Genomic DNA, 16,038 nt, shown 5'->3' on the forward strand with positions numbered 1-16,038 from the left:
TAAAATCATTTCCTCATCCAAGTAGTCAAATGCCACTTTCATTGACCTTAATAGGTTGAAGGTTTCTCCGACTATTTTATTGATATGTTTGTCCGGTGTCATGTCTTTGCTGATTATTACTCCAAGGTCTCTTTCTGAGTTTACTTTTTTGACTTCACCAATTTTATAATTTCTTGATATTCTGTTTTTACTTTTTCCAAACTCCATTATACTACATTTCTTGATATTGAAGTTCACTTCCCACTTTTGAGTCCATTTCCAGATTTTGTCTAGGTCTAACTGTAATGATTAACAATCCTCCTCATTTCTTACTTTCTTTAGCATTTTTGCATCATCTGTGAAGAAATTCATATAATACTACTCCTTCATCTATGTCATTTATATATATGGCAAACATGATTGGAGCCAGTACTGAACCTTGCGGGACACCACTTATCATTTCTTCCCAATTTGAGTATTTATCTCTAATTACTACCCTCATTTTTCTCCTAATGAGGAAGTCTTCTATCCATTCCAATAATTTTCCTCTGATGCCACCTATTGATTCTATTTTTCTTATTAGTTTCTTGTGTGGTACCTTATCAAATGCTTTTTGTAGGTCTAGAAAGGCACTGTCTGCCCATCCATTCCTATCTTGTATTATTTCTATTAGTGTCTTGAATAGTTGTATTTTACGGGACGAGAGCTATGCTCGTAGTGAACCGTTTTCGTATCTTTCTGCATCCAGTTTATTCTTAAAATCGTGTATAGTTTTGGCATTCACTGTTTCTCCGTTCAGTTTGTTCCAGACATCAATCACTCTATATGGGGAGCTATTCTTTTTCAGGTCTCTTTTATAAATGTCCTTCTTTAGTTTCTTTTTGTGTCCTCTTGTTTCTCTTCTGTCCCACTTTAATAAGTCATCTCTATCAAGGATATCCATCCCTTTCATGATTCTGTAAATGGTCGGTGAATCACCTCTTTCTCTTCTCTGTTCCAGTGTTGACAGATGTAGTTTCTCCAATCTATGTTCATATGTCAGATTTGCCAATGTAGGTGTCATTTTTGTCGCTGCTCTTTGGATTCTTTCTAATTTTCTTATGTTCTTCTTTGTGCTGGGTGCCCACAATGTTGCAGCATATTCTAGTTTAGGTCTTATCAGTGTAACCACTATTTTTTTAACCATCTCCTCATCTATGTAGTCTAAGGCCACTTTCATTGATCTTAGTAAGATAAAAGTCTCTCCAAATAATTTGTTGATGTGTTTGTCATATGTCAAGTCGCTTGAGATGATTACTTCCAGGTCCCTTTTTGAATTTACTTTTTTGACTTCTTTGTTTCCAATTTTGTATTGACCCGATACTCTATTTTTGCTTTTTCCAAATTCTATTATGCTACATTTCTTGATGTTGAAGCTCATCTCACATTTCTGACTCCATTCCCATATTTTGTCTAGGTCTTCTTGTAGTGATCTACAATCTTCTTCCATTGTTACTCTCTTGAGTAATTTGGCATCATCAGCAAAGAAGTTCATGTAACAATTTACTCCCTCATCCATATCATTTATATATATGGCAAACATTAAAGGAGCCAATACAGAGCCTTGCGGGACACCATTTTTCACATCTTCCCAGTTTGAATTTTTGTCTCTGTACCACTCTTATTTTTCTTCCAGTTAAGAAGTCCTTCATCCATTCTAGCAGCTTACCCTGTATTCCTCCTATTATTTCAATTTTTCTTATTAATTTTTTATGTGGTACCTTATTGAACGCCTTCTGCAAATCCAAGAAGGCACAATCTACCCAGCCATCTCTTTCTTGTATTATCTCAATTAATCTCAAGTAAAAGCAAATTATGTTTGTGGTACACTATCTTCTACTTCTAAAGCCAAATTGTTTAGGGTTTATTATTTTATTTTCTTCCAAGTGTTTGGTCCATTATTTCTGATGCCTTTTTCACATTGTTTTGCTACTGTGCTTGTAAGGGATACCGGTCTGAAATTTGTAGGATCTTCCCTATTTCCTCCTTTGTATATTGGTACTATGTTTGCATCTTTCCAATCTTGTGGTACCTTTCCTTCTTTGAGTGAGGAGTCTTATCTTGTATAGTTTGTCTATCAATTCGTCAATACACTCTTTCAGTATCCAGTTTGCAATTCCGTCTGGTCCATGCAATTTACTGACATCTAGGTTTTTTATTTGATCTCTTATTTCTTTTTGCATTACCTTTAATCAAAGCAATCTGTCCCCTTTATTGACCTGAACACTAATCATGTCCCCTCTTTCTCCTGAATCTTTCAAAGTTGGTAGCCCCAGTACTTTTAGCCTTTCCTCGTATGGTTTTTCTGCCAGGTTGGGGGACCAGTTTGATTGCTGCACTTTGTATTCGCTCAATCTTACTTATATCCTTCACTCAATGTGGAGATGTACTACTGACGCATATTCCAGTCTTGGACGTATCAGGGTTTTGATGAGTTTTTTTCATTATCTCTTCATCCATATAATCCAACACTACTTTAACCCCTTCCATGCGGTGCCGCCTACGTAGGCGGCATGAGGAGGAAGTGGATACGCGAGGCTGCCATATCGGCGTCTTGATTATATTTATTGTAGTTGCCCCTGCATAATGACATACTCTCTAAACTGTCTTCATCACATTTTCTATGGTTATCAAAATTCACGGGTGAAAGAGAGAATGATCGATATAAGTGGTGACTATTTTTTATGATGCGAGTATTATTACGAAACATCGTACGTCTGGCAGCTAATGCTGCCCGCGAGATTTTGGCCCGTAGTGAAGTGGTTAATCTTCTGCAGTAGTCCATATGTGTCTCCCACAATCCTGCTGGTATGTCTGTCAGGTGACAGGTTGTCTTTCATCAACACTCCTAAGTCTTTCTCCTCATTTGCTTTTGTAATGTATTCACTTCCCAAGGAATTGTTTAAGGACAGCCTTTTGTCACTATTGCCCATTTCCGCTACTTTACATTTTTTGGTAATGAATTTCATTTCCCATTCTTGGCTCTATGCAAAAATAGTATATAGATCAGTGTTTCCCAAACTTTTCCAATACATGACCCCTTTCAGTATTACCAAACCTACCATGACCGCCATCTTTATAAGCCTTCTGAAAACATACTAATTTTTAATATTGCAGATACTCTAAATTTTGTTAATCACAGAAGAGAGAGAAATAACAAAGAATATATATTATTGTTTATCAATGTTTAACAAGGATTGATCTGATAATATATTTTAATGAGAAGGATGTATTTGCTTTTTTGTTACAAGCCAATCAATATGGGAGTCTGTGTGGCTGAATGTACATACAGTTGGACCCTCCATGACCCCCCGCAGATAAAGGCTCATGAACCTTTTTGTGGGTCTTAACCCACAGTTTGTGAACCCCTGATCTAGGTCTTTTTCCAATATTCTATCCTCCTCATTTTTCATTCTTCTCATGAGTTTTGCAACATGTGCAAACATGTTAGCATAGCTTCTTGTTCTTTCCATCATATCATTAACATAGATGAGAAACATTACTGGTGCAAGCACTAATAATGTATCAGAAGTGTGTGTATTGTCCTGCTACATAAGGGGAAGCCAAACAAGTATGCATGTAGTAACTATAGAGGGATCAATCTGCTGAATATGATCATTAAAATGTAAGGTGTGTGTCAATTGAAAAAATTGGGAGGGGAATAAAGGGAGTAATTGGGGAATAGCAGTGTGGGTTTAAGGGAGGGAGAGGGTGTGTAGATTGTGTTTGTGGTCAGACAGGGATGTGAAGACAGCAAAATATAGGGATATTTTTTGGGCTAATGTGTACCAGAAATAGACAAGTCAACATACATAATCTACTAATATTTTTCCATATTTCTTTGGGTAACTTTAGTATTTTTTTTTTTTTTTTTTTATATTTTGGATGGAATTTAGTAATAATATGAGGCTCACAACCCTCAAAAACTTTCTTTTATTTTCCAGGAATTTGGATTGATTGAGCGCAAAGAACAAGCACCCCTGCAGGAACTGATTGATAAATTGACTGCAAAGGACCGATGATTTACCCCTGCCACCCCGTGCCATGGTACTCTGAGGGTTTTGCACTGTAGTGCTGTGGCGCACTCCTTGGATTTCTCCTAGGAGTGTGTCTAGGAGAAATCCTAGGATGAGGACTTTTTCCCAGTGGCAGTGCCATAGTGCATTTCGAGGTCTCATTGTTGTGTCATGGCATGCTTTCAGGGCTTCGTGCACTGTGGTGCCGTAGTACATTCCTAGGGCTTCTCATTACTGTAGTGCAGTGGTTCACAACAGGAAGGGCCCCCTCCTTCTCTGTGGTGCCATCTCTGCAGTCCACCCCACTGCTCCAGCGCCTTGTGCAGTCATTAGGGAAGACAGAAATGGGATTGACAACTATGGAACGGTTAGCTTGGCATAGCAAATTTATGTACAGTGGGAGAGCAGTCCAGCAGAAGACCATTTGGTCCTTGTATTTAACTTCTTGCTTGACTTTGATGAAGAAATGCTGACCAAAATTAGAGATTGAGTTCAACCTATTTTTAGATGTACAGTACAAGTATGGTCCAAAATTTATGAATATGTAGTTTTTCATATTTGCTAGTACAAAAAAAAAGAAAAAAGAAACAAATAAAAAGAAGAAGAAAAAAAAAGTAAGACAAAAATGAAATATGACTAGTAAGTAATGGCTCGGTGAATTGTGTTTTTATTTTTTTCTATAGGAAGCAAGGTAACTGGTGTGTACAAGCATGTAGATGTAACTAAGAGAAACTTAAGGAGGAGTTAAAATGGAGAGAACTGGTGTTCAGAGCAAGTGAATTATATGTTTTGAATGAGAACATGTGAAATTTAATTCTCAGATCATGACAGAATCCGTAATCTTTTAGTAGACCTCAATTAGGGATCTTGAACAAATTGTTGGAATTAAGATATTCATGTCTCTTATAAAAGATATGTACAAAAGTTTAAGTTTGGTCATGAAACTTAACATTTTTTTTATGTTGGAACGTGAGGGGAGAAGTTAATATAAACGTTGCCATTACTGATACTTAAGCAGCAGTGGTTGTGGGTAATATTATTATTATATTATTATTTATTTATTATTATTATTATTATTATTATTATTATTTTTATTATTTTCATTATTTTTATCATTTTTATTATTTTTATTATTATTATTATTATTATTTTTTATTATTTATTTATTTTTTATTATTATAATTATTATTATTATTATTTTTTTTTTCCTCCTCATTAAAACTTTATTTTGCAGGAATGCCGTAATGGAACTCCTGTATGAGATACTACAAATGTTCATAAGTTCATCCTAGATGATTTATAACTGTAATTCCATTACTTGAAATATAGGGTATGGATCTTCAGTTCTTTGTGAAAGAAAAGTAGTATAAGGCTGAAGTGTTTTCATATTTGTCCAAACTGTAATTAGGCTTTCATATTCCTTTAGAATAAAATTCTTTATTACTTTGAAGATAAAAAGAAAAAGCTTGTATGGAACCTATATGGATATTGGTTTAGATATGCTAAGATTGCACAAGAACTATGGTAGGAGAGGGGTAATGGACAGTAAGTAGGACCACAGTAAGCTTGGTGGGAGGCAATTGTATATGCATGTGATGATTCAGTTTCTTCTGACTTGGGGGTGGAATTCCAAACATCACATTATATGAAAATACACTCGGCTCTCTCTTTGCTTGCTGTTGGTTGGACATTGCAATTCACAAACTGCATCACTGTGGCCTATCTGAACTGGGAGTTAGTTTATATGAAGCTTTCTTTGTAGGGAAGTGCAATGTATTACATTACCACATTGTATTATTTATGTTTTCATCAGTTTGTAGTTACCAGAGTAACTTTTCATTGAGAATTGATTTTGTGCTGTTTAACACAAAATAAATGTCTCTTGGTCAGATGGCCGTAATCATCATATTGTAGATATATGCATATATACAAACTTATATATACATCTTTAGGCTACTGCACAGGAGTCTGGCATTCTTATTTTAGTTTACAGCTGATAGGAGCTTGCAGTTATGGATTAAACAGGCACAAATAGGAAACTTTGAAGGGTTCAAGGTCCGTGTAGAGTGATTGCTGGTATCAGGGGGAAAAAACCCATTGATTTGGTGTAAGAATCTGTTGAAACTTACAAAGTAGTGAAAACAATCGTTCTGATGAAGGAAAGTGCATCAGGATCCAATTGAGTCAAATTTGCCTTAACCCTATTAGTCAAGGCAACCCTACAGTCAATTAAAGTAATCGATTATTAGAAAGGAATCTAGAATGTTGTACCACAATGAAGGAATTAAGTAAAATTTATCTTAACACCTTCAGTTGGAGCCACACTTTAGCTGAGTATATTCTGGTATAATAAAATATATGAAGTAGTTGTTCTGATGGAGTGAAAGTGTGTTGCGATTCTGTCTTTCAAATATAATTTTCAATAAAGAAGCTATGGTAAGATTTCTTGTAACTTATGAGTTTATGATGAAAATGGAGGGTTTTCAGGAATTTATCTGATAGCTTGATGGATTTGCTAAAAAAAACAATGAAAAGCTTAGATTTCTAACATTTCGAATCAAATTTTAGGGGCTTAAAGTGTTTGTGATTGCTGGTAGTCTATGTGGCTGTGGTGAACAGAGTATGTATTTTGCTAGATGGGAATCATGTGGGCACATCCCAGTAATCTTTATGTAAGTAATTTGCTGGCCTATGTATATGAGTTCCTTTTGCTAATATTTTTATTATAACAGTCTACTATTTGTGTTCATTTGTGCCAGCAAAGGACAGATATGCATTTTATTGTAGTATGCTAGCAGGTATGCTTTTTTATATTATTTATTTTTCTTTTTGTTTATTTCAGTAAAGGAACTTTGACAAGTTTTTTAGCCAGTAACTCTGCAGTATACTGCATCAGTGGCATTAGGTTATATGAAGGACTTCAAATGGCAACTGACCATTTGGTCTATGCCATTTATTTTAGATATCCTGCCATTCAAAAGCCTTTGCTTCAATAGTGTTTTGACAATCTATCAGACTCTCATTAACCAAGAATTTACTTTTAACGTAACCAGGGGTCATATTTTTGGGAAGCAGGAAATGGTATGCTTGTACAAATGGTTTCAGCTGTCTAGTAGGTCAGCATGCTCCTAACCTTGATCCTGCCCCAAATCAGGGTTGTTTAAGGTCCTCAGTTGAATCATGTAGGGCTTTCACTCAATTTGAGAATGTACTTCTAAGGAAATCATGAGTGAACACAGCTTGATATTGAGTCTGTAATGTTGGTCTGAAGAAACACCAAGAAATGATAAACAGTAGTTAAAATGTGTATCAGTTAATATATTCTTACTTGAATATTATTACTTGCCAATTGTTGCATTTATATAAATGCTTCAGGTAATATGGTTTCAGTGAGCTAAATAAAATAGCAGTCACAAGAAAGCATACTAATTGATTTTCACAGAGAAAGAGTTTATGAAGATGAATATTAATGCCTTGATTAGTGGTGATCAGGTAGACTAGGGTGTTATTGTCTGGAGGCAAGAACTAAGAATAATGACAGTTTGGGTCCCAATTAAGTCTGCACATGATGTCGGCAAGGGTGATTGGATCTAAAATCCAAAAGCTTTGACAAAGGTATCAGTGTCTAGCCACCTCGTAAAATGGTAAATGGCTAAAAAGTATGGAGAGAAAAAAAAAAAAAAGTGGCTTCCATCAACCAAATGCAATTGTCTTATTGAACCAAAGGTGGAACTTATGAAGGGTACCTGTATGAGGTAGTCATATGAGAAAGGTAATGGAGTCTTCTCCCTGTTGCCCATCTTCAGATTTTATCAACTTCACTTTCATTTGGACTAGGCCCAAGATATCTCTATCAGCTTCATCATTTGTGACACATTTAAACACAAGGAAAGCTGACAGCTGGTAATTGTTTATTTATGACTTTCAGTCAGTGATATAGGAATAGCCCCACACAAGTACAGTGCAGACATCAGTCCAGAGTTTCTTCCCATAGAAATGGTGCTATGTTTGCTAGAAAGAAGGAGCACTGTCAACTGGGAGAGAATGGAAAACTGACGAAGAAGACCCAGATGACTCCAGGCTGCAAAGATGTCGACCTATAGTGTTCCACTATATGGATGAAGGGATGATGAAAAAACTCATTGAAAATCTGATATGCCCAAGACTGGAATATGTGTCAGTAGTATGGTCCCCACATAAAGTGGAGGATAAAAGAGATTGAAAGAATACAAAGGGCAGCAACCAAACTGGTCCTCAACCTGGCAGATAAACCATATGAAGAAAGACTAAAAGTAGTGGGTCTGCCAACTTTGAAAGATCGAAGAGAAAGAGGTGATATGATTATAGTGTTCAAGTCACTATTGGGGATAGATTGCATTGACAGAAGAGATCTGGTTAAAGGTGGGAGGGCTTTAAGAGGTCAAAGAAGTAAATTAAGAAAGACCACATGTCTGAAGGATGTGAAAAAATACAGTTTTCCATATAGATGCATAAATATATGGAATAACCTAGGTGATATATCTCAAGCTCAAACAATACATGATTTCAAATTTGAATATGATAATTGGAAATCAAGGGTAAAGATTAAGTTGGAACTATACATGAATTTGAGTCTATGTTAGAATATTAGAGAATAGGAGATGGGACCCAACAAGTGTTGCTCCTTTTCTATATACTACAATTAGGTAAGTACCCCCACCTCTGCAAGGAGATGCTAGAGGAGCTGGTACTGTTGCCAGATTAGGCAAAAAAATTCACTATCATATCACTTGCCAACCTATCTCCCCCTCTTTTATTTCATTTTTTCACATAAGTCAGTATTCCAGCACTTAACCTTCCACACCTAGCAAATAATATGAAACCAACCCAGGCCCATACACATGTCCTACATGCACAAAACCTATACATTTTTCACACAATTATAAAGTGCAATACATACTAAGATCCACTTCACATAGACTACACTTTCCATCACAGATCAGTACAAAAGGAGGTGGAGCTGCAGTCACCATGCAACACAGGCGCCCAGAAACACTACAGCGCAAAAACATACTCTAACCATTCTTCAAATAGACATCAAAGGTATAGATACAGCTTCAATTCCTACATAAACACAGTGTATACATACCATTGATACAGGAAACAAAACAATCTTCATGAAAGTGGCAGTTGCCGACAAGACTGACGAGTTAAACACCATATGAGGATGGAGCCTTTATTTGTACGATGTTTCGCTTATTACAGCTTTTTCAAGTACTCACACTCAATCTCCGTACTGGGCCGAAGGTGTGTCTATGAACTTCAGCTGTATTTATTACACTTGGAAGTAACTGTGTTAGTTTGACAGCATTACTTCATATTCAAAAGTGCAATTGGTACAACAGAAAAAAGTGGGAAGCTGTTGGTTGTTATGCTGAAGTTTGGAAACTAGTGTTGTAAGGTATTTTGTGCATACAGTGATATAGTGCCATCTACTTCAGAATGTAGAGGAAAGGTCAAGAGTTAATATATATGGTTGCCAGTATTTGCATTTAGGAGTTTGTGATCTAGATTTAGTTAACCTTTTCAATGTTTTGTGTTTTATGATTATTATTTTGACAAGTATCACCCCTTTTACTCTCATTACATGCATCCCCTTCAGTCTGTTACGTTGCTTAACTGGAAATCATGTGATGGGAATGAAAGAGTTCAGGATACCCATGACTATCTTGTGACCAGAGATGACTCTTTCTACCTGCCTGTGTGGTATTCTCTATATAATACTACACATCATAATGGAATGATTGAAATACACAAAACGTTACAACAACTTCCTACTCCCGTACCTCTCCCCTCAAACAGTGATCACGCTACACCTTATCAAAGGAGAATGATCACCAATATTTCTATCTTTCCCTCCACTCTCCTCAAATAGACAGGTCTCATCTCCCAACTGTGATTTCTTCATATCATATGCACTGTTTTAGATGACACATTGACATTGTTGGTTTCCAAAAATACAAGGGGGAAATGTTTTCTCTTCCCATGCATTACCACTTTGCTTTGTGGGAAAGGCTGCTTTGGATGGGGAGCTAACAAATATCTAATGACTTTGCTAATAAGTTAAAAATCTATCCTTCAGCTGGCAAACAAAGATCAGAAAAAAAGGTGAAGAATATAATTTGATATTAGGTAGAACAAAATCTATAGGATATGTATATTGTAGCAGTAAAGTGTTTGCTTCAGTTTTGATCAATCAATCAGTTGCCCTGGATCTCTCTTGCAGGAGGGACCAACAGAAGATAACTGTAAATGATGACCTTGCAAGATGGACATCAAAGAAAATCATCTCTGTGCCACCTGTCTTTATAACCTATCAATATCTGCACCTCCACCTGGTGGTCTTGATGCTCCAGTGCTTGGCTTTTGAGCCTAAAACTCATAAACCAACCAATCCACCTGGTGGTGTAGCTCCGAGGTGCTGACAATCACTCTCAGGACTTGGACCAAAATTTCAACTTTGCTGTATATCCTCCTCTTTTAAACAAGGTGAAGGTGGAACCAACAACTGCTCCCCTTCTCCATTGACAATGAACTGGTGACAAAAACAGTTCCACAGTGTTTCTTCCCATAGAGTTTTATGGGAGGACCTGGGGACCATTGGTAGCCACTGTGGGGCTATTGGTTTCCAGTCAGTGAAGCAGGAGTTGATGTTATCTCTTGCAGAAGATCCTTGGCCCTCCAGTGGATAATTTTTAGAAGAGGTGGGCCATTTTATTACTGAGGATGTTACACAGATTATTTTATTTTTCCAACATCTTGTAGAAAATGAAGATGATGCTACAGGGAAAAAAAAGTCATGTAATAGCTACAACAGAAAATTTAGATATTGGTTGAAATGGCAAAACTTCTTCCAGTTTTGTGACATTAAAGAAGAAATCTTAGAGGCAGTGGGGTTGAAAGTTAATTGCCTTTCACTTCTGCCTGTTAGAGGCAGTGGGGTTGAAAGCTAATTGCCTTTCACTTCTGCCTGCTCATTCTTTGAGAAGAAACAAACAACCCTTGGAAAAGTAAAGCTTCATTGCACTAGTCCTCCATACTGGTCATATAGCTTAATCTTGCATGCCAAATTTATTGCAATTTATACCCTCATTAAAAAAAACTCATTTGTAATTTGATACAGCAAAGCATAATTGCAAGCCCCAACTATGACTCATAGACCAAAAAATCTTTTGATATCACATACATAAATCACAAAACCTTTTCCTCCCAAGAATGGGGGTGGCCAAGTCGAAATATGCACTCACCCAACACCTATCCCACACCCATCCAAAAACCCATTTGATGCCCTTTGCATCTACTGATGGATGAAGGGTCATCCCTATCCCCTGCCACACTGTTTGGGTCAAAGGCAATGCAGCAAGGTCCAGCATTTCTACAACAAAGCCCAAGAGCTAGAGCTAGCTTGCACTGCTTCATTATATGGCAATCCTCCCATCCTCTCAAGGAATTTATGATGGAACAGACAAGAATGTGTCTTTAGGCTGTGTCATTTCCTCATTCAATTAAAACCTCTCTTCATCTATCTTTTGCACTCTTCCCTGCTTGGCAGAAATTCCTTATGCATTCAGTTTTCCCTTCACCCTGTCCATCCTCATATATGGTACTCCCTTGAAGTTCATTCATTACTGCTTTCTGCACTTATTTTTTTTGTTTTCTTTCTTAGTCTCTTGTCTCCATATGCCCAAATGATCTTGATATTCTTTCATCAACCTAATATGCCATCACAAGTGGGTCTTAATTCTATTTAGGGGAGGTAAAACATCCTCCTCCATAGATCCCCATTGTAGGCATTGCATACTTAAGAATTTTGACAAATATCCAATATATGTATTATATACTGTTGTTAGTATATATATATATATATGTAATATATAGGAATAGACATTTGGGAATGGATGCTAAGAGGAGATTGTATGAAGGAGTGATTTTGCCAACAGCACTGTATAGGGCAGAAACATGGAACATAAGAAAGAGAGAAGGAGTTTGTGTTTGAAATGAGGTGTCTTGAGAAGTATGATGGGGATTACTAGGCTGGATAGAGTGAAAAATGAGGAGGTGAGGAGGAGAACAGGGGTGGTAAGGGAGTTGGGAGATAGGGTGGATGAAAGAGTATTGCGATGGTTTGGACACATGGAAAGAATGAGTGAAGAAAGACTAGTAAAAGAGGTATGGAAGGCAGATGTGGAGGGAGTGAACATGAGGGGGTGACCTAGGATGAGATGGATGGATGGGGTGAAAGGGGCTTTGGGGAAGAGGGGTATGTCTGTTGAGGAAGGATGGGAGAGGACAGAAGACAGGTGAATGGAGAATGGTTGTATATGGATGATGATGTGATGCATGAGGTGAAATGGGTGGGGGGATGGGGGGTGAGGTAGTATGTGTGAAAAAAAATTGACACAGCCCAAAGGGATTTCTCCCTGTCTTCTCCTTTTCTGCATGAGGGGACGGAGAGAGGGGTCACCGATTTAATGAAATCAGAAAGTCGCACGGACCAGATGGAATTGCAAATTGGATACTGAAAGAGTGTATAGATGAACTGTCAGATAAACTACATAAGATAATAGACTTTTCACTAAAAGAGGGAAAGGTGCCGCAAGATTGGAAAGATGCAAATATAGTACCAATACATAAAGGAGGAAATAGAGAAAATCCTACAAACTTTAGACCAGTGTCCCTCACAAGTACAGTAGCAAAAATATGCGAAAAGATTGTCAGGAGCAGATGGACCAAACACTTGGATGAAAACAAATAATAAATCCCAAACAATTTGGTTTTAGAAGAAGAAGATCGTGCACCACAAATCTAATCTGTTTTTACTCGAGACTAATTGAGATAATACAAGAAAGATGGATGGGCAGACTGCGCCTTCTTGGACTTGTAGAAAGCATTTGATGAGGTACCACACAAAAAATTAATAAGTAAGATTGAAAAAAAAATAGGAATTCAAGGCAAACTGTTGGAATGGGTGAAGGATTTCTTAACTGGGAGAAAAATGAGAGTGGTACTTGGAGACAAAAATTTGAAATGGGAAGATGTAAAAAGTGGCATCCCACAAGGCTTTGTTTTGGCTCCTTTAATGTTCGCCATATACATAAATGATATGGATGAAGGAGTAAATTGTTACATGAACTTTTTTGCTGACAATGCCAAATTACTCAAGAGAGTGAAAACAGAAGAAGATTGAAGATCACTACAAGATGAACTTCAACATCAAGAAATGTAGCATAATGGAATTTGGAAGAGGCAACAATAGAGTTTTGGGAAAATATACGATTGGAAACAAAGTGGTCAAAAAAGTAAACTCAGAGAGGGACCTAAGAGTAATCATCTCAAGTGACTTAACACCTGACAAACATGTAAATAAGTTTTGGAGAGACCTACAACCTATTAAAGATCAATGAAAATGGCCTTCGACTACATGGATGAGGAGATGGTCAAGAAAATAATTATTACATTGATAAGACTAAAATTAGAATATGCTATATCAATGTGGGCACCTAGCACAAAGAAAAACAAAAAAATTAGAAAGAATCCAAAGGGCAGTGACAAAAATGGCACCCACACTATCAAATTTGACATATGAACAAAGTTTGGAGAAATTACAGTTGTCAACATTGGACCAGAGAAGGGAGAGGTAATTTGTAGACCATTTTCAGAATTATGAAAGGGAAGTTCTCGATAAAGATGACCTATTAAAATGGGACGAGGGAAACAAGAGGACACGAAAAGAAACTAAAGAAACACAGTTACAGAAGAGACCTGAAAAAGAATAGCTTCCCACACTGAGTGATTGATGTCTGGAACAAATTGAACAGTGAAACAGTGAATGCCAGAACTATACATGATTTCAAGAAAAAACTGGACGTGGAGAGATACGAAAATGGGTCACAATGAGCATAGCTCCTGTCCCGTAAAATACAACCAGGTAAACAAGGTATATATATATATATATATATATATATATATATATATATATATATATATATATATATATATATATAATATATATATATATATATATTATATATATAATATATATATATATATAATATATATTATATATAATATATATATATATATATATATATATATATATATATTATATATATACATTGTATATATATATATATATATATATATATTTATGTATATACATATTTATGTATATACATATATATATATGTATATACATATATATATATGTATATATATATATATATTTATGTATATACATATATTTATGTATATACATATATATACATACATATATACATATATATACACGTATATATATATATATACATATGTATATATATATATATATATATATATACATATATGTATATATAAACGTATATATATATACATACATATACCTACATACATATATATACATATATATACATACATATACAGTCGAACCTCGAAAGCCCGGACTAATTGAGGGGAAGGGTGGTCCGGTCATGCCAAAAGTCCGGTCATCGAAAATATAGCCCTAACACCCGTAGATTTTCGTAGCGGTATATTTATAGGTAATGTAGGATATGGCATAGAAACACATAAGAATAATACTCTAACACTGTAATAATAATACTGTAATAATAATACTATAATACTAATAATTCTGTAATAATAACTGTAATACAGGCATGTAAATGTACTGTATAAGTGTACTGTACTGTATTTTTTATTACGTACACTAAATATCGGAAGGTATGCACGTGGGACAGTGGTGGCGGCCAGGGTTGCCGAGTTTTCTACACTGCCGTGTAGAATGGGAGTGTTGCCATACCGGGGCATACATTTTTCTCGGGCGTGTGCAGACTTTCATAGCAAGATATACTTGTCAAACTTTGACAAAATGTTGGTTCTAGTTTTTTATTCTTGAATGTATATAAGGCCCCCATGCCCTAACATATTCAGTAAGATATAAAAAATATTTTTTTATATTATTATCGCTAAAAGAAAGCTGAAACTTTAGCGTAGAATTTTTTCTACACGGTAAAAACGTATCTTTTGGGGTATAATATTTTATAAGTAACACAATTACCAATAAAAGTCATATTTTGATGTACCATTTATTATTTGATAACTAGTTCTATGATTTTTAAACAAAAGTTTGAGTTTTTGAATGTTTTTAACGGCCCGCTGATATGTAGAAAAAATTTCCTCGTGTCCTTGTGCAGTTGCCACATGCCGCTATTTTACTACGTTTTGGTACAAAATTCTACGAAACGGCAGCCCAGGTGGCGGCTTGACTGGGCTGGGTTTGAGTACACGTGTACGACCGTCGCTGCCACCTGCCAGACAAATAGGGAACTTTGCTTGAAAAGTCCGCCCTTTGTTCATTTCGACCGGTCATACGAGGGTCCGGGCATTCGGGGTCCGGGCTTTCGAGGTTCGACTGTATATGTATTTATATCACAACTAACACCACAGTCGGACGAAAGAAAGAGTGGAGTAAGGGAAACTATATATTTTGATTGCTAACTGCAATCCTCCTCAGTAGTACAAAGTGGAAGGAGGATGCCATCTTAAATATCAACCTCTTACAAAGAATGTCACTACCCCAACCCTATGTGACCTCAGGATGACATGAGGTCTGGTCAGGGGGAGGGGGTACCACATGGGAAACTAATAAGAAAAATAGAATTAATAGGTGGCATCAGAGGAAAATTATTAGAATGGATGGAAGACTTCCTGAATGGGAGAAAATAAGGGTAGTGATTAGAAACAAATACTCAAATTGGGAAGAAATGATAAGTGGTGTCCCGCAAGGTTCTGTACTGGCTCCAATCATATTTGCTGTACATATAAATGACATGGATGAAGGAGTAGAGTGTTATATGAATTTCTTTGCATATGACACAAAATTACCAAAGAAAAAGAACAGGAGGATTGTGAATCATTACAGTTAGACCTGGACAAAATCTGGAAATGGACTCAAAAGTGGCAAATGAAC

At 36.2% G+C, this 16,038-nt stretch overlaps 1 protein-coding gene across 3 annotated transcripts in view; it reads left to right on the top strand.

The window, feature by feature from the left end:
• Positions 1-7,045, top strand: part of mats (MOB kinase activator-like 1) — a 56,087-nt gene extending 49,042 nt beyond the window's left edge. For all 3 annotated transcript variants that reach the window (XM_076183898.1, XM_076183896.1, XM_076183897.1), the window contains one exon: positions 3,963-7,045. In XM_076183898.1, the coding sequence (XP_076040013.1) occupies positions 3,963-4,040 (78 nt within the window). In that variant the 3' untranslated portion in view covers positions 4,041-7,045. The remainder of the gene's footprint in view (positions 1-3,962) is intronic.
• The last annotated feature ends 8,993 nt before the right edge of the window (positions 7,046-16,038 follow it).

Source organism: Oratosquilla oratoria, chromosome 4 (assembly GCF_046742065.1).
Source record: "Oratosquilla oratoria isolate Oo_2021 chromosome 4, ASM4674206v1, whole genome shotgun sequence".
In the NCBI taxonomy this organism is placed as follows: Eukaryota; Metazoa; Arthropoda; class Malacostraca; order Stomatopoda; family Squillidae; genus Oratosquilla; species Oratosquilla oratoria.